The sequence below is a fragment of the Alosa pseudoharengus genome, unplaced genomic scaffold (assembly GCF_046254945.1).
Source record: "Alosa pseudoharengus isolate Yale_2024_CS ecotype anadromous, Long Island Sound unplaced genomic scaffold, YU_APseudo_1.1 YU_APseudo_1.1_scf_1, whole genome shotgun sequence".
Classification (NCBI taxonomy): domain Eukaryota; kingdom Metazoa; phylum Chordata; class Actinopteri; order Clupeiformes; family Clupeidae; genus Alosa; species Alosa pseudoharengus.
The window spans coordinates 50064974-50086149 of NW_027468564.1; the positions used below are offsets into that span (position 1 = coordinate 50064974).

The 21176-nt window shown below is 43.4% G+C and overlaps 1 protein-coding gene across 1 annotated transcript; it reads right to left on the reverse strand.

Moving 5' to 3' along the window:
* Positions 1 to 588: 588 nt before the first annotated feature.
* On the reverse strand, positions 589 to 20615 carry LOC143131796 (von Willebrand factor A domain-containing protein 7-like). Its single transcript, XM_076291390.1, has 16 exons — positions 20535 to 20615; positions 19981 to 20198; positions 19388 to 19660; positions 18792 to 18885; positions 18427 to 18555; positions 17730 to 17916; positions 17119 to 17297; positions 15618 to 15736; positions 15314 to 15430; positions 15035 to 15187; positions 5027 to 5159; positions 3490 to 3642; positions 3267 to 3359; positions 2487 to 2749; positions 1681 to 1977; positions 589 to 1305 (listed from the first exon to the last, which is right to left on the reverse strand). The coding sequence occupies exons 2-16, from the start codon at positions 20173 to 20175 to the stop codon at positions 922 to 924; spliced, it is 2769 nt and encodes a 922-aa protein (XP_076147505.1). The 5' UTR covers positions 20176 to 20198; positions 20535 to 20615; the 3' UTR covers positions 589 to 921.
* Positions 20616 to 21176: the final 561 nt, after the last annotated feature.

Consider the following 21176-nt stretch of genomic DNA (forward strand, 5'->3'; position numbering starts at 1 on the left):
GTAGGAAAAGAAGGCTGTAGGCCCAAGAGTGGTATTGCTGAGATTTCAAACCCTGCAGATGGTGCTTCTGTCTCAACTGAAGAGCTGCACCATCATGTAGTTAGGGACAAAGGGCATAGAAGCCTTCTCTAGTCACCAAATTGCCTTTTTTCCCGAGCCTTTCCCAGAGCCAGAAGCTCAAAGAGTCCAGTTCAGCTACAGAAGTGAGAGTAGAATACATTTTCTTCTTAAGGCCTGTGTGCCACAGTGGGAAGCTGGGTAATATTAACTGGGGTCAATGCCAGACAAGGACAACGGGAGAGTGTTTGATACGATAGAATCCCTTTTTTGATGGCTAACGGCTAACAAGGCCCTTCAGAGGCCCCCTCCACACGCTCTCTAGTGCACATTACCCTCAAAGAGTCCAGTGACGTGAAGTGAATTCACTGATGTGCTCAACCATGTGGTATTATCTGTTCCTCATTTCGCCACAGATGAAAGGGGGGAAATGTCCATGTATTATTTAATCGTAGGAAAGACCTCTCTCATCGACCTGTCTGGTGTTTTTAAAGCATACTACATAAAAATGAAAGGTAAAAGGAAAAACGGTTCAGTGATGACATAATTACTGTTTAATGGAGATCCAATATTTTACATTTATAACAAATAGTTTGATACAAAAATCCATAACATAGAAATATATTTATATTGATAAGATATTTCCACTTATTTAAGATATTTACATCATGCCACTTTAGTGCTGTTTCAAATTAGATTACAAATCAAATTAATATTCAACATTTTTATATTTCTCCTTATCTTGAAATATTGAAAAACTGATAATATGGCACAAAATGTTCTTTTCATTCAAGTCATCTCCATAACAAATGCACAAACATGTGTTGTAGTATCACACAGATCATGCTCTGTGGGTCCCTGTTGTTAGCTGTATAAAGTCGTAGCCACGGTGAGACTCACCATGCTAACCCAGAGCGGTAGCAGCGAGAGGCTAAGTGTGTGTCCTCCATCTGACGAGATGAAGCAGGTCCCCACATTGCCCACTGCGTCCGCCACCACCAGCACCACTTCCCCAAAGCAGCAGGTGGTGGTGAAGGAGACCAGCGTCACGTTGAAGCCCGCGCCTCCCAGAACAGTGGTGGTGTTGAGGGTGCCCCTGGCCTCGCGCACGGACACGCGATCCACCCCCGAGCCACCGGCGCCGTCGCTCACGGTGGCCGTGAACTCCCACATCTGCAGGCTACAGTTGCCGGTGCAGTTAGCATTCACGCTAACCGCCTCGCACGTTGGGGCAGTAATGTCCGTCACCTTGAGAACAGGAAGGTCAAAATTAGACGATTTGAGTAGCAGTAGTAGCAACAAATGGAGCGTAGTACGCAAGCAGAAGGAGCTATAGAGTTAAAAAGCAGCTGAAAAATTCCAAGTCAAATCAGTCACATAGTCATTGCATGAAAGTGATGTTGGAAAAGTATTAAACCTGTGCATTACAGACCTATGCTGTAACAACTTGTAAGACAAGTACCACAGCAGGCCATTTTATGGTTAATGTTATGTTAGCGTTAATGAACTAGCATACATAGGATACGCATTTGAAATCACAATGCACACACAGGTAAAACATAGATAAAACTTGAACAGGAAACACAATTCTTAAATGAGCTCTGACCACACATGAATCATTACCTCAGCAGTAACGGTCAAGCGCACCAGCACGTAGTTGAAGTCAGTGCCACCCGGTGAGTCTGCCTCAATAACAAGTACAACACCGGTGCCTGAGGCGGTGTCTGAGGGGGCCGAGAGGGTCCCGCTGCCCTCGCCGATGCCCCCTGACCCCACCGTGAGGTTGCTGGGGAAGGACGTGGCAAACCCGCGGTCGTTTAAGTGTCGAACGACGACCGTTCCGCCAGCGCTGTTAGCCACTGTCACATTGAATGGAACACTGAAGTCTGTTCCAGGTCTCCAGTCGCCATCGTCTTGAGCCTTTGGGGGGGGGGGGGGGGGGGTGGATTATAGATTGATGGTTTCTAACAACAGCTGTGTCACCGTTGTCAACGTAAACATCCTCTGTGTTAGTCAGTATTTAAATGTAATCATGGTAGTGAATATTTGCTACAGGATTTAATACACAGAACTGAACTGAGTGACTTAGATAGTGAGAAATGGAAAGAAACAGAAGCCCTTGGGCAATTAAACAGCTAATGGTTCACAATCATGTCACTCTAATGAATATGGATCTTGCTCTCGGCTCAAATGTCAGCAGTCATACTAAGCCAATATGGTGTTTGGTGTTGCTTCAGATTACCATGGTTAAAGTAAACAGTATATATAATATATATTTGTATGTAAGTTGTATTCTGGTAGTTACAATACATTATTTACAGTGTAGGATGGATCTCTTTATTCTGTATTTTTTCATACACACTTATGAAGGTTTAGCATTACACATGACCACTGGGTAGGCTATTTATCCGTCACCCCGTCCATCTTACTGTAACGGCCACTGTGGAGGTGATGAGCTGCGTGGAGGACTGCCTCTGGAAGACCTCGTTGGAGGCCGAGCTGTTCAGTCCTCTGAGCTGCAGGAAGAAGCGTCCCGCTGGAAGGCCCCTCATGGTCACCAGGTAGTCGCCGGTTGCCGTTTGCTCCAGGGTGCCCCGCACCGCACCGCTACCGGACACCTGTGTTGCCGTCACTTCGGTCACCTTCACAGCAGAGCCCCCAGTCACAGATACTGACAGAGAGACATCACCAGCTAGAGAGAGAGAGGGAAGCTTGAATAGCTTGAATAGTTTTTTCCATTGTTGTGTATTGGTAAATAAAAGTACATTTGACAATGCTACAATTTCTTGATGAATTTCAGTTATAGAAACTTTACAGTAAAGTCTAAAGTGAGAAATTATTATTAATAAAAAGTGTACATTTGTTGTGTGTAGGGTGTTTTTTTCCGAGTTTCGAACTTTCAACAGACACTCTGAACTGCAGAAAAAAAAAGAAAAAAAAACGGGGTCTACTCCATGGGATTATAATATAAAACAGATGCTGGCAGCTTAAGAGACTGTTTGTTTTGGGAATTGAAGGCATAAATAATTTCAAGGAGCAGTTGAGACCGTAATAAATTTGTAATAAATTTGTAATAACTTTGTAATAAATCTTGTATTCCATTTGTATTCCACATGTATTCCACTCTAGACTGTATTCCACAGTGAAAATTCAGAGTGTTCTGAGCAGAGCAGTGAGTTATTGTGTGGAGAAACCATCAATATTCCTACCGGCTTGTGGCCTGCTATCCAGAACTGTGAATCCTGGTTGAGGATCTTGGATTACTTCCACAAACTCAAAGAAGAAGTCTATTGTACTCTCACCTGAGGTATAAAAAAAAAACACAGAAAAGTTATTATTGAGCTGGGAAAGGCACAAAACTCTGAGCTGTTTGCACAATAATCAGTAAATCATATAGACATTTATATTTGAATCCCTATCTGTGTAATTTACCAATAGCTTTGAGTGTGTACGGCTGGGAGGAGACGACGCTGATCTGCCACTGGCCTGTCTGCAGCGGGGTGGTCAGTCTGACAGTGTGGAGGTTGCCTACGTTCTGGATGCTGCCCAAACGTCCGCTGGCCTCCTGGCTCCTCTGTGTTGCACCTGTGGGGACAGATTTGAACCTCTTATCAGACACAAGGAAGATGTACACAAGGGAGAGGGAGAGGGAAAAAGAGAGAATGATGAACTTTACGACAGAGAGGGTCAATGTTGTGCTACTATGTTGATTAAGAGCATTCAAACCGGACACCGCAATAGATGCTCTATATCAGATATCGCTGTGTGAACTACAGGCCCTCTTACCATATATGGAAATCCCTCTCTGTCCTGACTCATTACTAGACTGTCATTGCATGGATTATTCTGCATGCGCCTCAATCAGGCTGACACACACACACACACACATAGCCCATAGCCCATTGTATTGATAGGGCAAGGAAGAGCTTTAGATGGGGGTTGGAGGAAAGAGAGTGAGCTAATGGCCATGTACTCTTACTTCATGAATATTTCACAATACTTAATGACTGAAGCTTAATTACTCATTCATACTTAATCACACACAGAGGCTCTAATTGTGACATAAAAGGGTACGCTATTTTTAACATCCTGTGTGAAGTCTGAGTCAAAGTTCATTTGAATGGGCCAGTAGAAATAATCACGCCATGTACTGTACAGATTGTGCTTGAGTATATTCTCCTGTATATGCAGATGAATCACCTGACCGATCAAACAAAGTGAAGGCCATGGGACTGATGCTGAGAGCAGGCTACACACCTACTGATGCTGAGAGAGTAGGATACACTGACTGATGCTGAGAGAGTGGGCTACACTTACTGATGCTGAGAGAGTAGGCTACACACTTACTGATGCTGAGAGAGTAGGCTACACTTACTGATGCTGAGAGAGTGGGCTACACTTACTGATGCTGAGAGAGTGGGCTACACACCTACTGATGCTGAGAGAGTGGGCTACACACCTACTGATGCTGAGAGAGTGGGCTACACACCTAATGATGCGGAGGGAGTAGGCTACACTTACTGATGCTGAGAGAGTAGGCTACACACTTACTGATGCTGAGAGAGTGGGCTACACACTTACTGATGCTGAGAGAGTGGGCTACACACTTACTGACGCTGAGAGAGTGGGCTACACACTTACTGATGCTGAGAGGGTGGGCTACACACTTACTGATGCTGAGAGGGTGGGCTACACTTACTGATGAAAAATATTTAAGTAGCTTTCCTCAAATTTGCTTAGGGTAAAAGTGTTTGCTACATTAAATGTCTGTTTTACTGTACATGCAAATTTGGAGATTAGCTTAGACTCAGAGCTCGTAGGGCAAAAAGTTCATTAGCATAGTTGGATAGACTTTCATTCCTGAGAGTTTGTTGATGCATAATACACCTCTTAGACAAATAGTTAATTTTTTTTTCGGCTGCAATCCGCTTTTGTTTTGTTAAAAGGGTTTTCTGCTTTATGTGGTCACCTGAAGCGCTGGTGATGGTGAACGTCGGGGAGTCTCCGGTGACGTAAACAAGCAGCGTCCGCACGGACGAGTCCACAGTGAAGGAAAACGTCTCGGAGGTCCCCGGGTTTCTGACCACCTGGATCAGCGTTGCCTGGGAGCACGGAGCATGTGGATCTCAGACAAAGATGACTACTGAGTTTAGTTTCAGTGAAGCGTAGTTTAGTGTAGGTAGATTACATGTGTCTGAAGAACTCCAAGTCTGTGTTTGTAAGAGACGAGTTAAAACTTTTCTAAAGCATTTTCTAACAGATCTAACAGATTTGAATTCACCCACTAATGGTAGCTATGAAACTAATTCTAACTAGCTAGGAGTTTACCTTATAAATCTAACTCTATATCCCTAACAACAACCTTTCCCTTTTTAGCCTAGGCCTACTGTAGAAGAGGCTAAGTATATGTTTTTTAGAAATAACAACAAAATGCGAAGAAACCACCATTTTACAAACAGATGCTCCAGATATCCACTTAAAGGAGAATTCCGGTGTGATATTGACCTAAAGTGTGTTGAAACATGATACCGAGTGTGAACGTATGTCTCATAGCTCACCTTGGCTTGTCCCCTGTACTCAGAAATCTGCCGCTAGTTAGCCAATGCTACCAACAGGGTTTCGTTGTGGTGCCTCGGGCATCGGCCTAGCCATGAAAATAAATCACTGTTTTACACCATTTACGAGGCTTAAAGTAGCTCCATACTTCATTGGTAGACTTCGGAGGGCCTTGACATTTAAAACGAGACATGGAGAACTTTGAAAAAGCACTGGTAGTTTACTTACAAGACGATTTATACAGACAGTACCTTAAGGAATTTTACCGTTCAACGCCATCTTGAATTTAGTCACGATAAGTCGAGCGACGAGTACGACTGAACAGGTATGATAAGGGATCAGATTCCAAAAAGAATTCAGTGGAAATGCATGGATTCCAGTCAGGGTCGGACTGGGAACAAAATTCGGCCCTGGCAATTTTCTCCTGGACCGACGACCACCCCCCCCCTCCCACACACACATACACACACACACACACACACACACAAGCCCACCGATACCAAAATCCCCCCCGATTCCCCCCCATAAATAACAAACACACAGTATCATGCTGTAGCTACACTTCGTAAACTATACCCATACATTTAGATTTGGACCTATAGGTTATTATATAATCAGTATCGTAATTTCTGTCAACTATGACGATCTCCATGCATGTTCAGTAGCCTATATTTTTCATTTAGTCAAGCAGTGACATGTGGTTTAATCAGTGTTGGGCAAGTTACTTCAAAATCGTAATATATTATGTATTACTTATTACTGTCATTTCAAAGTAATTCATTACATTATAATATTACTGTCTCTGAATTGTAAGGCATTACACTACTATTGTATTACTTTTAAGTTACTTTTACCAAAATATCTGGAAATATGGATTTGGAATTCTAAATGCAGTTTATTATGCTCAATGCAGCTCATTGCACTTCTAATGGAGGGTGATGTGGTACAGGTAGGCTTAAGGCTACAGTAGAATGCAATAGGTGCAGTGATGGCTCATGATGCAATACAAGGAACAATCATAGCCAGAATTTTGTTTAAAGAAGACAAAAGGTCAAAGTCTGGTCAATTGTGATAGAAATGCTGTAACTTTAGGCTAAGGGCTACTCATTAAAATCAACAGAGAGCCCACTACCTGTATATTGTAACCCAAAACTTAAAGACATGTCAAGATAGGCTACACAGTGCAGCTACTGGCCATTTTTGTGCCCTAACTGGTGAAATACAGTATTAACCTAAGTATGTCATCATATGGCCAACTATAAAGATGTAATCTGCCTGTTCCCAGGGATGGGTGGTATTTCTGAAACATGTAATATGTGTTTCAAATGCAAAATAGTAATTTTGTAATTTTAAAAATACTGCAAAATACTATATGTGAAAAACACAAAAAAAGTAGATACTACAGACAGGTGTAATGAATAATTGGTAATTAGGCAACAATGGTTTATGTTTATCACAATCAGCTAATGTGAGAACAGCTGTGTTCAACAACACTTACAGCTTTTCAGTGACGGCTATTGCTGAAGCATCAGCTCTGGTCTGAAGCACTGGTGTGAAGTGGTACGCAAGTAAAGATGAGCAAGTTGACCTGTGCAAGTTCACATAAGGACACTGACAAAGGCAACCATGTCCCATTGTCTCCATGCCAATCTTTAACAGAAAAATTTCAGATATCTCAACCACAATGACATCAAGATGGTAAGGTGTTGAGTGTACCCAGATAGGTCAGTCACTTAGGCCTACCATATATCGTCACAGGTGACAAGCTAATCATCGCAAAGTGTTGTGCTAATGCTGGGCAGGGATGGGCAAAAATACATCAGAATGTATTTCTAAATAAAATACTTAATACCCTCATTTTTAATGTATCAAAATAAACTACAAAATACAGTAGGCCTAACCATATTATGTATGTATCAAAATAAAATACTGTATTTTTGTATTTAGAAAATACTCAAAATACTTTTTTCAAGGAACTATGGAAGCACTGCAAAAAAAGCTTTTTTTTTTATCCCAAACATTTACAACAATACAATTTGGCCCCTGTCGTATACCATATGCAAGTTCATGTAGTGTGATCAAAATGAAAGGAACACCAGGCAACGTTTTCGTGTTAATTAATCATCTTCGTAAGTTGGTATATGGTTAAATGACTCATTACGGGGCGAATGAAGGCTCTCTCGCCCGCCCCTACTGCCTGTAGGAAGAATATCCCACTTGCAAGTTCGGTGTATCCTACCCGCCGACCGAAGCAGGATCAGTTTACAGCACAGAGGCAGGCTAACGAAACGAGATTGTTGCAAACGTGTGTATAATGGCAGAGCCAGCGAAAACCCTTGACGGAAGACACAAAGAAAAGGAAAAGAGCTTCAGACCGAGCGAGGGGGAGTTTCGTAGAGAAAAAGCATCAGGCTTGCCTGGTGCCCCTTTAAGAATAATTCAAGAATTTACATTTACATTTAGTCATCTAGCTGATGCTTATCCAAATGACTGACAGAGCTTTCAATTAACCACATTATAATCAATAGGCCAAAATCGTAATTGTGTATCTGTGCCAAAATTCGTAATTCAAGTCCAGTGCAGAACAGAATAAGAAAATCATACGGCTATGTATCTTGAAGTTCCAGTATGTGAGAGACTTGACGTGCCTTAATACCTCCAACCTCAAGTATGCAGCTAATAAGGAAATAGAATTGTTATTTAATTAAACAAGGTGAACTTCTCCCCACTGTGGAATGCAGAAAAGGATGCTACAAGGAAGGGAATTCAAACACACTCAACACCTTACCATCTATTGATGTCATTGTGGTTGAGATATCTGACATTTTTCTGTTAAAGATTGGCATGGAGACAATGGGACATGGTTGCCTTTGTCAGTGTCCTTATGTGAACTTGCACAGGTCAACTTGCTCATCTTTACTTGCGTACCACTTCACACATATAGTATTTTGCAGTATTTTTAAAATTACAAAATTACTATTTTGCATTTGAAACACATATTACATGTTTCAGAAATACTACCCATCCCTGGGAACAGGCAGATTACATCTTTATAGTTGGCCATATGATGACATACTTAGGTTAATACTGTATTTCACCAGTTAGGGCACAAAAATGGCCAGTAGCTGCACTGTGTAGCCTATCTTGACATGTCTTTAAGTTTTGGGTTACAATATACAGGTAGTGGGCTCTCTGTTGATTTTAATGAGTAGGCCTAAGCCTAAAGTTAGAGTATTTCTGTCACAATTGACCAGACTTTGACCTTTTGTCTTCTTTAAACAAAATTCTGGCTATGATTGTTCCTTGTATTGCATCATGAGCCATCACTGCACCTATTGCATTCTACTGTAGCCTTAAGCCTAGCTCAGTCATTATGTTGTACCACATCACCCTCCATTAGAAGTGCAATGAGCTGCATTGAGCATAATAAACTGCATTTAGAATTCCAAATCCATATTTCTAGATATTTTGGTAAAAGTAAATTAAAAGTAATACAATAGTATAATGCCTTACAATTCAGAGACAATATTATAAGGTAAGCTAAGGTAAGCTAACTGGCTCATTTGTTTTGGTTGTGGGTAAGGAGAAGTTACCCTTCCTGGGGCGCAAGCTAAGGTAAGCTAACTGGCTCATTTGTTTTGTGTTTGTGATGGACTGTGCCTAGGTTGATGGTACTTGGCTAAGGTTCTTTATGGTTTATGGTTCAGTCCACATCAACGGGACGGACCGACCTAGCCAACTTAGACCATGCCTAGGTTGGTTAAGGGTATTTGGATGCTTGTTGTGGTAATATGGGGCAGCATGGGGCGTAAGCTAACTGCTGGCTAATTTGTTTTGTGTTTGGGATGGGGCCTAAGCTAACGGGCTAAGCTAACTGGCTAATTTGTTTTGTGTTTGTGATGGGCTGTGCCTAGGGTGATGGTTGGTTTTTTATGGTTATGGTTCAGTCCACATCAACGGGACGGACCAACCTAGCCAACCTTGACCATGCCTGGGCTGGTTAAGAGTATTTTGGGTATTGGATATTTCAATGTGGTAATATGGTGGCAGCATGGAGGGGAGTGTCTCCAGGACGCTGGTTTCACTGTTAAGCCTTCATGAGGTGTCGTGGGCCTAACTTAACGAAACATCGGTGAATGAGGGTGCCCACTTGATAACCCCAATGACATGCCGCATACTATATAGGCTACTGCTGTTGGATAGGCCATTTGTATTGTGCTTGTGACCATTTGTTGGCGGATTTGTGGGTAGTGTGCTTTTTAAAGTTAAACTTGAGCAGGGGCTTCTGAATGTGTTTTTACCTTGGATTTTGGCACAAGGGATTTTAACATCTAATCCTGTGTATTAATGTAATGCTGAAGCTAGCGTAGGCTAGTGACTGCTGTGAATAGGGCAGCTGGCAACTAGGGAAAGACCTTGTGACGGCACGGAAAGACGGCTGACAGGAGGGAATAGACCCCGCCGGGGCTACAATGGGTTAGCAGCTCATTGTGGCAGTAGCCCAGGCTTCACTAAGCTATGGGCTGCACCCTACTAAGCTACAGTACGACATAATGAAAAATTACCCCTAGAGTCAGCGAGAGCAGGGGCGGAAGATGACTCACTTGTGATAGACATGGTTACTGACCCTGGAACGAATTTGATTACGAGTAAGGAAAACATGTTTGTGGAAGCCACTAGTTCAGAGAAAACTGAGAAAAAGCTGCAGATGTGTGTGTGTGGTTGGCAGAAGGTTACAAGTCTAAAGGGCCTGAAAATTCATCAAGGGAAAAAGAAGTGCTTGGTAGAGGGAACACAGGGTCCCCGCATTGATAGCTATTTCTTAAGAAGTGCATCAAGTCAGTCGGTTGAAGTTCAGCGACAGGAAGAAACCCACAGTTCGCAGGACATCAGTACCCCTGTTGTTGAGGTAAGTTCTAGCACTGAGGCAGAGAGAGAGGCCAGTCAGCCAAGGAGGGAGAAGATTAATGGTCATAGGCCTGGGGTTAGATGGCCAGGTGCAGCAGAATGTAGAATGTGGGAAGATGTTAATAGTGATTTGGTCAGTATCCTGGGTCAGCTCAAGGGGACGGCTGAAAGCAAATTAGAGAAAATGGGAGACATTATTTATAGCTATGGTAAGGAAAGATTTGGGACTATTGAGAGAAGGACAAAACGGCAACATGAGGTAGTTAAATCTAGGTGCCAGCAGGAGATAGATAAACTTATCAAGGAGAGGAGGCAGCTTAAGAAGCAGTGGAGAAAAGCTACAGATGATGAGAAGGAAGGTATTGACTGTCTACAGGCAGATGTGAGGGAGTGGTTAGTAGTGCTAAGAAGAGCTGAAAATATTAGGAAAAATAGGAAGAAGAAATCACGAGCCCGACTAGCATTCTATAAAGACCCATTTAAGTTTGTTAAGTCTTTATTCGTAATGCAGAAGAGTGGTAGTCTTTTGGAACCTAAGCAGAAGCTTGAGGAGTATTTAGAGGGAGTGCACAAAGATAGGGAGAGGTTCAGGGAGATGGTACTTCCTGCTGATATCCCACCTATTGGTGAATTAAGTAGCCAATGTGACGATAGTCCACCAAGGTGGAAAGAGGTGCAAGAAGTAATAAAACGTGCAAGGGCCTCTTCAGCCCCGGGACCTAATGGAGTGCCCTACCGGTTGTATAAGAGTGCACCAGATGTTTTAAGATTTTTATGGCAATTAATGAAGATAGTTTGGAAAAAGCAGAGTATTCCCAAGGCTTGGCGGAGGGCTGGGGGAATATTTATTCCCAAAGAAAAGGACGCAGTGGAGATTAATCAATTTAGGCCAATTAGTCTACTGAATGTTGAAGGGAAGGTTTTCTTCAGTGTGGTGGCACGGAGACTGACAAATTACCTTGAAAGGAATAAACTAATTGATACCACGGTGCAAAAAGCTGGAATTCCTGGCTTCTCCGGGTGCTTAGAGCATACCAGCATGATTTGGCACCAAATTCAATTAGCAAAGCGTGAGAAGAGAGACCTGCACGTTGTGTTTTTGGATTTGGCTAATGCTTTTGGGTCTGTGCCGCATAGTCTGTTGTGGGAGGCCTTTGATTATTTCAGAATCCCAGGTAGCATTAAAAGCCTAGTAAAAGCATACTTTCTGGATATTCAATTATGTTTTACTACAGCTGATTACACCACAGGTTGGCAACAACTTGAGATAGGAATCATGGCCGGATGTACCATCTCCCCACTTGCTTTTACAATGGCAATGGAGGTCATCATTAGGGCCTCAAAATGGGTAGTGGGCGTTTCAGCATTGAAGCATAGAGATATAATGGGCCATGTGCAGCACAGGCGGGGGGGGGTCTAGGGGTGGGTGCAAGTAAACCCTTGTGGAGTAAGGCTTCTGCAGGAGAAAAGAGGAAAATGGTAGTGGAGGAAATGCATAGACAGGAGGAGGCTGTAAGATGTACTAAGGCAGTGTCGCAGGCAAAACAAGGGCAGTGGGTGAACTGGGAAGGGGTGGAAAAAAGACGGATTAAATGGAAAGATCTATGGGGCATGGAAGCTGGTAAGATCAGATTTATGTTAGGTGCTACATATGATGTGCTCCCATCTCCCAAGAATTTAAGTCAATGGTTTGGTGAGGATGATAAATGCATACTTTGCTCGTGTGTGGGCAGTCTCCACCATATCCTATCAGGATGCAAGGTAAGTCTCACCCAGGGGCGGTATACGTGGCGTCATAACCAGGTATTGAAATGTGTTGCAGCGGGCAATAGAGGATAAAAGAAGAGAAGTCAATTAATTAGCAGCTAGTAAAGGGGTAAGGCAAATTAACTTTGTACGTCAGGGGGATAAACCTTGTTCCGCGAAGGCCAGGTGTAAAACCGGCCAGTTGAAAAATGGGGCGGGCTGGGAAATGAAGGTTGATCTTGGCCAGCAGATGGCGGTACCTCCACATATACTGAGTACAAAGCTACGTCCCGACGTAATTCTATGGTCGGATTCAGAGAAGATAGTTTACTTCATTGAACTCACTGTTCCTTGGGAAGACAGAGTGGAAGTGGCCAATGAGCTGAAGAGAGCTAAATATACTGAAATAGCAGAGGAGGCAGCTAAGCGAGGTTGGAGTGCACGATTAAGGCCTATTGAAATCGGTGCACGTGGGTTTGTGGCCAGATCTGCTATTGGCTTGCTGTCTGAATTGGGCATTTGTGGTCAAAGTCTAAGGCAGGTGGTTAGTAACATGTCTTTAGCAGCAGAACGGGCAAGCGAATGGTTGTGGGTAAGGAGAAGGTACCCTTCCTGGGGCGCAAGCTAAGGTAAGCTAACTGGCTCATTTGTTTTGGTCGTGGGTAAGGAGAAGTTACCCTTCCTGGGGCACAAGCTAAGGTAAGCTAACTGGCTCATTTGTTTTGGTTGTGGGTAAGGAGAAGTTACCCTTCCTGGGGCGCTAGCTAAGGTAAGCTAACTGGCTCATTTGTTTTGTGTTTGTGATGGACTGTGCCTAGGTTGATGGTACTTGGCTAAGGTTCTTTATAGTTTATGGTTCAGTCCACATCAACGGGACGGACCGACCTAGCCAACTTAGACCATGCCTAGGTTGGTTAAGGGTATTTGGATGCTTGTTGTGGTAATATGGGGCAGCATGGGGCGTAAGCTAACTGCTAACTGCTGGCTAATTTGTTTTGTGTTTGGGATGGGGCCTAAGCTAACGGGCTAAGCTAACTGGCTAATTTGTTTTGTGTTTGTGATGGGCTGTGCCTAGGGTGATGGTTGGTTTTTTATGGTTATGGTTCAGTCCACATCAACGGGACGGACCAACCTAGCCAACCTTGACCATGCCTGGGCTGGTTAAGAGTATTTTGGGTATTGGATATTTCAATGTGGTAATATGGTGGCAGCATGGAGGGGAGTGTCTCCAGGACGCTGGTTTCACTGTTAAGCCTTCATGAGGTGTCGTGGGCCTAACTTAACGAAACATCGGTGAATGAGGGTGCCCACTTGATAACCCCAATGACATGCCGCATACTATATAGGCTACTGCTGTTGGATAGGCCATTTGTATTGTGCTTGTGACCATTTGTTGGCGGATTTGTGGGTAGTGTGCTTTTTAAAGTTAAACTTGAGCAGGGGCTTCTGAATGTGTTTTTACCTTGGATTTTGGCACATGGGATTTTAACATCTAATCCTGTGTATTAATGTAATAGTAATGTAATGAATTACTTTGAAATGACAGTAATAAGTAATACATAATATATTACAATTTTGAAGTAACTTGCCCTGATTAAACCACATATCACTGCTTGACTAAATGAAAAATATAGACTACTGAACATGCATGGAGATCGTCATAGTTGACAGAAATTACGATACTGATTATATAATAACCTATAGGTCCAAATCTAAATGTTTGGGTTCAGTTTATGAAGTGTAGCTATAGCATGATACTGTGTGTTTGTTATTTATGGGGGGGAATCAGGGGGGGATTTTGGTATCGGTGGGCTTGTGTGTGTGTGTGTGTGTGGGGGGGGGGGGGTCGTCGGTCCAGTAGTGGGCCGGTCCAGGAGAAAATTGCCAGGGCCGAATTTTGTTCCCAGTCCGACCCTGGCAGGGGTGGGGGGGGGGGGGGGGATCGTAACACACACTGAACCTGTCATGAAGAGGCCAAAATGATTGACCTGTCACCCCCCCAATCCAAATGGATGCAACTGCATTTATAGGCTAAGCCTAGGTCTACATGACAGGCCGCAAATAGGCTAAATAACTTTAAAAAAAAAAAAAAATCCCGGAGGTCACCGGCCCACATGTGGACCGGCCCACCGGGCATTTGCCCGGTTGTACAGATTACCAGTCCGAGCCTGATTCCAGTTGCTGCTACTGGAAGCAACTGAATCCATGCATTTCCACGGAATTAGTTTTGGAATCTGACCCCTTATCATACCTGTTTGTTCGTACTCGTTGCTCTACTTATCGTGACTAAATTCAAGATGGCGTTGAATTAAAATTCCTTAAGGTACTGTCTGTATAAATCGTCTTGTAAATAAACTACCAGTGCTTTTTCAAAGTTCTCCATGTCTCGTTTTAAATATCAAGGCCCTCCGAAGTCTACCAATGAAGTATGGAGCTACTTTAAGCCTCGTAAATGGTGTAAAACAGTGATTTATTTTCATGGCTAGGCCGATGCCCGAGGCACCACAACGAAACCCTGTTGGTAGCATTGGCTAACTAGCGCCAGATTTCTGAGTGCAGGGGACAAGCCAAGGTGAGCTATGAGACATACGTTCACACTCGGTAGCATGTTTCAACACACTTTAGGTCAAAATCACACCGGAATTATCCTTTAACTAAAGTTAGCATGCAAAGCAGCCAGCGCCGGTCCAGGCAGTTTTCATTGTAATGCCACTTTGTACCACGTGGGGCACTGTATCAAATAAAGTGCGAGAGCAGGCCTGTGTACCAGAGCGGGGCTGAGAGAGTCGCTGACGAGGCTGAGAGCCTGAGGAAGCTGCTGCTCCGTGACCCCCACCGCCTGCCCTCCAGAGAGCTGGGCCAGCGACCGGTACAGGTCACCAGCCTCCACACTGCTCAGGTCTGTCAACAGGAAGTTCACCTGTAGAAACAGGAGAGCAAGACAGAGAGATAGAGAGAGAGAGATTTGGATTGATATGTAGATACTTTATGTAACTGACAGGAAGGACATCCGGTTACATGTTGTCGGTTAGCTCTGTGAGCTCACCACTGACTTGGTGTTCTCAATAAGGGCTGTCACAGTACTCTCCAGATGGGAGTCTCCAGGTGGACCATCGGTGAAGACAAAGATCTCAGAGCTATCTGGGACTCCAGCAAGGGCTTGCTGAGAAACAGAGACAGAATCAATTAATGAAGGTTCTTGTTATAGACCTATTGGGATTTGGATTATAGGGAAATTGAGTTTTCTACCAGCACTCTACACAGTTTTTCATGTACAGTAAAGATGCTACACACTGACTACACAATAACCATCCTATGATATCGTAACCCTGACGCCAGGGTAAGGTTACCAAAAGTGCAGATAAGCCTTGTCTGGGTTCAGAGCGGTTCCCTGCTCCACTGACAGACAGCGTGTTGATTTGAGATAAGAACACATCAGAGTCGGCCGTCCTCATCAGCGGGCCAAAACCTGAGAATGAGGAACACCACAGACAAACCCATTTCAAACTGACACACCTGAGATCAAATAACATTTACACACACACACATGTATAGTCTGAGATCAAATAACATTTACACACACACATGTACAGCGGGGAAAGTAAGTTTCAGTAAGTATACTTCCAGTGAGGCTATTCGCATGAAATTTTCACCAGACATTAGTATTAACTTAGGTAATCCACACATATTAAAAAATCCAAACATTAATATCCATAAGTAGAGTTATGAGTAAAAAAGTGGAATGGCACAGGAAAAAAGTATTGAACACGCTAAGAAAAAGCAGTACACAAAGGCAAGGAATGGCAAGGAACAAGCTGGAATCTATAAGTAGTTAGAGAGTAATTATCCCTCCTATCTGTGCAAATTAATATAAGCTGGCTTAGTACATACTGATGGGCTATAAAAAGGTTTTTCGTTACCAAGGTGTCACACAAGAAACATTTCATGATGGGTTAAAGCAAAGAGCTCTCGCAAGACCTTTGCAACCTTATTGTTGCAAAACATATCAATGGAACTAGTTACAGATGCATTTTAAAACTTCAGAATCATTCAATAAGCAGTATTGGAGCCATTATCTGCAAGTGGAAGGAACATTACTGCATCATTAACCGGCCATGCACAGGATCTCCTTGCAAGATTTCGAACCAGGAAGTCAGAAGGATTGTCAGAAGAGTAGGCCAAGAGCTAAGGACCACTTGGAGAAAGCTCCAGAAAGATGCAGCAGGTACAATTATTACAGAGAAAATCATAGGTAATGATTAAAAGACTATCTGTTTTAAAAAATGGGCAAAAATCACACCGGAATACTGCGACTGATTAGTTTCGTCATACAGGAAATGCCTTCCTGTCATTTCAAATAAAGGCTCTTCCCCAAAGTATTTAAGAAATTTCAGCAAGCGTGTTCAATACTTTTTTCCTGTGTCATTCCACTTTATTACACATAACTCAATTTATGGACTTTAATGTTTGGATTTTTTTATATGGGTGGATTATCTGAGTTAATACTAATGTCTGATGAAAATTTCATGCTAATAGCCTCATTGGATTCATCCTTACTGAAAAAAATGTTGACGTGTTCAATACTTATTTTCCCCGCTGTATAGTCTGAGATCAAATAACATTTACACACAAACACGTATAGTCTGAGATCATAACATTTACACACACACATAGTCTGCTAAAGAGCGTTAACCAGGTGGTATAATGTACCAAACATCCAGAGACTTGTCCATGGTGCCAATCTGCCAAGTCAGGCGTGAGGTGTTTGAAGTATTTGATAAACAGCAAACGTGACATGGGGGTATGTGTTTAGCATAACTTAGAGTGTTTGTTAGCATATCGGTATCTCACTAGTTCCATTGAAGGGGACAAGAACGTAGACGGGCGGCTTGTTGGACTGGCTGCTGACGACAGCGGCGGCCAGGCTCCTCAGCTCGGTCACGACACTGGCCATGCTCGCCGTGGTGTCGACCACAAAGCAGAGCACCAGAGAGGAAGAGGACGTAGGCGATCGAGAGATGCCCATTAAACTAAAAACAAACAAAGGAAAAGACAGAAAAGGTGAGGACATAAACGTCAATCTTTTATACATCTGCATCACATTCCATTAATTTAATTCACATTTTTTTACCATGATAAGATATGACACAGATTATATAGCTTAGACCAGGGGTCTCCAACCTTTTTTCCTCCAAGAGCTACTTTGGTAGTTCCTTTCAACTTATTGGGCCTGGTGCAGTACAATACTGGTACAGATACCTAAAATGGCTAATGTCAGAAACTACCGGTAAGTAGAGCTTACTATGAGTGCATAAGGTCACTATCCCTACATGACTCAACCCTTTTGTCTTGATATCACACACCCTACATCCTCTTGTACATGGTCTAAATTGGCTGGATTATCCCCCTCTCTACATAGTCAGCCTGAGAGAGAGAGAGAGAGTTTGTCCCCCGTGACCCACCGTAGGAAGTCTTCGTCCCCCACCGCTCCTCTGATGTCCTGCAGCAGCTGGCTGGTGGCGGCCGTGGCGACTCGGGCGGCGTCGGCGTGCAGGCTGCCGTGGGCCGAGTCCACGGCGTCTTTGTTGATGCCACCCCGCGGCTCCGTCTGGCTCGTCAGGTCCGCAGACCCCCCGTGGCTGCACTTCCCTGCGGGAGGGACACACGACACACGAAAAAAGACGGATGGACGATGAAGAGGAAAAGGAGAAAAAAAAAGAGAGAGAAGGATAAGACAGAGATAAAGAGGCGGCCATTTGTCCCAAAGCCCTGACCCCTAGGGGGGACAACCCTATATCACCACCGAGTGAACACGTGCAGCGCTGCTGCGGCCAGGGAAACTCCAGAGTGGACATCTGTCATCCTCCACAGCGTGTGGTCAGACACTAAATGTCTTGTTGGAGATAAAGAGTCGGGCCTCAGTAAATAGAGAGCTCTGCAGAGGGCTTATGGATGATTTGAACAAGAGCTGACTGTGGATTTGTTTTCCCTTGGTGTGTGTTTGTGTGTGTTTGCGCAAGGAGTGTGTGTGTGTGTGTGTGTGTGTGTGTGTGTGTGTGGTGGTGGGGAGGGGGTGTTAAATAAACTAGTCATCTTCTTTAAAAAATCAAAACCATCTTTATCTGGCTCCACAGAAGTCCAGAGTGTCTGTGGAACTACCTTGAGGTTTGGAGAAGGAGGTCAGGCTGAAGTACCCTGAGGTCAGCTTCTGCCCAGCAATGATGCTCTCCAGGACGTTGTTGTCACAGTTGTCCCCCACACAGTTTCTGCACGTTGGTGTATTACTGTCTGGTTAAAAAAATACAATCATCAACAACAAAAAAACCCTTCAAATGAATTAAACAAATACACTAAACAAAATAACAACCCCTCTCCAGTCTCCTGTCTATGCTCACTGCACTCTGGTGTTGCATCCGATTGCATCACTCCTGATCCGTATTCCACTGTACTGCACCTGCTAGTCCAGTCCTACCTGCTTTACCCATGATCTGTATCTACCTGCTTTACCCATGATCTGTATCTACCTGCGATGTTATCAAAGGCGAGGTCAGCTCTGATAAGGGTGGAGAAGGCAGCCCTGTTCCCCAGTTCAATCCAGTTGCTGTGACTGTAAAAGTCCTGAAATGCCATTGCACACAGAAACAGAGAGGCATGCCATGTTTTAAAGACACAGCACAGAACCATCCAGGCAACACATTGAATAATGTAACCAAAGTGCATGAATAACACATGTATGTGGTACATAATGTGTTTAGAAGACCTGTTGCTGCATATGACAATCAATTATCAATCAATGATTAAAATATCATCAGCTTCTAAGCAGAAGGAAAGGATACATCATGAGTATAATACTACATAATACATGAGCATCTTTAATTAATAGATATGAATATAGTTAACACATACTTAACACATGATGCATTATGGATGACTTTGCTTTTACAATGAATGTAAATATTTAATGACCATTAGATACTCTGACTGCCAATTTTGACATTCAGCAGATTATTCAGATTATTATAATACAGCAGATTAGATCGATCGTATCGATCAGAGCTATTTCACACTAGCTGCATAGAGTGGAACTTTTCTGTTCTCTTCTCTAATAGGCCAGGGTCACCTGGAGTGTGTGCATGATCTCCCCTATGGCCTGCTGTGCCGCCCGGAGGCTTCCCTGCTTCACGTTGGCCTTGGCGGCCGCCAGACCCCTGGTGATGAGGCGGCGGCCACGCACAAAGCTCTCGTCGTCAAAGTGATACTCTTCGTCGAGGACGTGCCGGAGGTCGACAAAGGCATTCCGGAGACTTATGACTCCGATGGCCACCTGGAATGCCTTCACAGAATCGGTGAAGAGGCAAGCCTCGGACAGGCTCTGCACTGACAGTGAACCTTCCTGGAGAAAAAAATTGCATTTGTAGGTCAATATACATGTAAGAAAAGTGTTTATAAAAGGTTTTCAGGAGACTAATAAGTGCTTTCTCTAACAGTACAAGTAAACATGCCAAAAAAGCTAAATAAAATAACCAGCCATCAAAGCATCTGTTTCAAAATGATTCTCTCTCAGATGAGCTCACTGATTATAATACAATTTAAAACAATTATGGTCTTCTGAAACAATAGAACATAGAACCGTGTGTGTGTGTGTGAATATTTTAAAGTTATTTGATCTGAGTCTCTCTCTCTCTCTCCACTTCAGTTTTGCTTCCTTCTCACCGGCAAAACAAAGTCTCTTCCCTCTTGCTCTGCCAGTGCTCTGCACACGTCTGCCGTGGCGTTGAGTATGGCAGCCGTGGTGATGTCGTCATGGGTCATGGAGTCGCTGGCGATCAACTTGAAGGCGTAAAGAGTCCCTGTCAGTGCGAGGGTGAGGGTGAGGAGGGTGATGAAGGACTGCGTGGGGAGTCCCATCCTCAAGGTCGAAATGGCAGGGCCTGTGTGGATGCGAGGAGCAGGACAAATCATCCAGGCTTTGAAATGAGGGGACACGTGGTAGCTAGGAGACTCAAGAGGCCAATTAGTCTTTAAAATCACATTCAATACAACTCAGTTTGAACAAATTAAATAAATAATAATAATAATTTAAAAAATGTAAACTCGTTAAACAAAATGCAGAGACACAAACTAACACAGCGACTCAAAACTATCTTTACAGTGTTAACAATGTAAATGTCACAACAGTACTACAGTTGTCATTTTTCCAATCCGGTTTAGAGATATTATACTAGGAGCTCTTACTAGACATGGCATGACATGATATTGTACTATACCTTAACTAGATGTAGTCCTCAGGGACACTGGTGACGTCTGTGCAAGCCACTGCACTTGACACATACTACATTCACCACTAAGACACTGCTGCATTTATAAGATCATCCAGATCAGGTTTTCAGGAAAAGCTACTCATCTAGACAGATCACATTGTTGAGCATGATGTAAACAGAAAACAAGTCAAAAAATATAACAATGGGTCTCAAGTAGCAACATTCTCTTTATTTGTTACATTTTTCCAAATTTCACCTATTGTTTCAAACTTTCAAAATATGGTTTTAATCCATAGGTTTAAAAAAAAAAAAAAAAAATGAGTAGGTCCTTTTAAAAAAATCTTTCTCTCTCTCTCTCAACAGCCTATCTCTCCATCCACTGTGGATTTTTCTGTCTGAGCAATATTGAGGACAGGACATGACCTCATCCTGTCAGTTCAAACGGCCTCACTCTCAGCCAAAGCTGCTTTTGGACTGGGGGCACCTCTGAAGTATTTTCAGGTCTTTCCCAAATTGGATGAGATGGGCCCTCACCCGACCCCTCCCCTTCCAGATCTACACCTCCCCCCCAGCCCTCCCCCCCCCTACCCCCAAATGCCCAACCCCTCCAGAGAAAGATAGCAAGCAGGGGCGTGGGCACTGGTTCAA

Excerpts from the sequence above, each read along its gene's own strand:
- LOC143131796 (XM_076291390.1), bottom strand. The coding sequence starts at position 20,175 with ATGGGACTCCCCACGCAGTCCTTCATCACCCTCCTCACCCTCACCCTC. Across the intron at positions 18,556-18,791 it reads CGCCTTTGATAACATCGCAG|ACAGTAATACACCAACGTGC; the intron begins GTAGATACAGAT and ends TTTTTTAACCAG. Across the intron at positions 17,917-18,426 it reads CTCCTTCTCCAAACCTCAAG|GGAAGTGCAGCCACGGGGGG; the intron begins GTAGTTCCACAG and ends TCCCTCCCGCAG.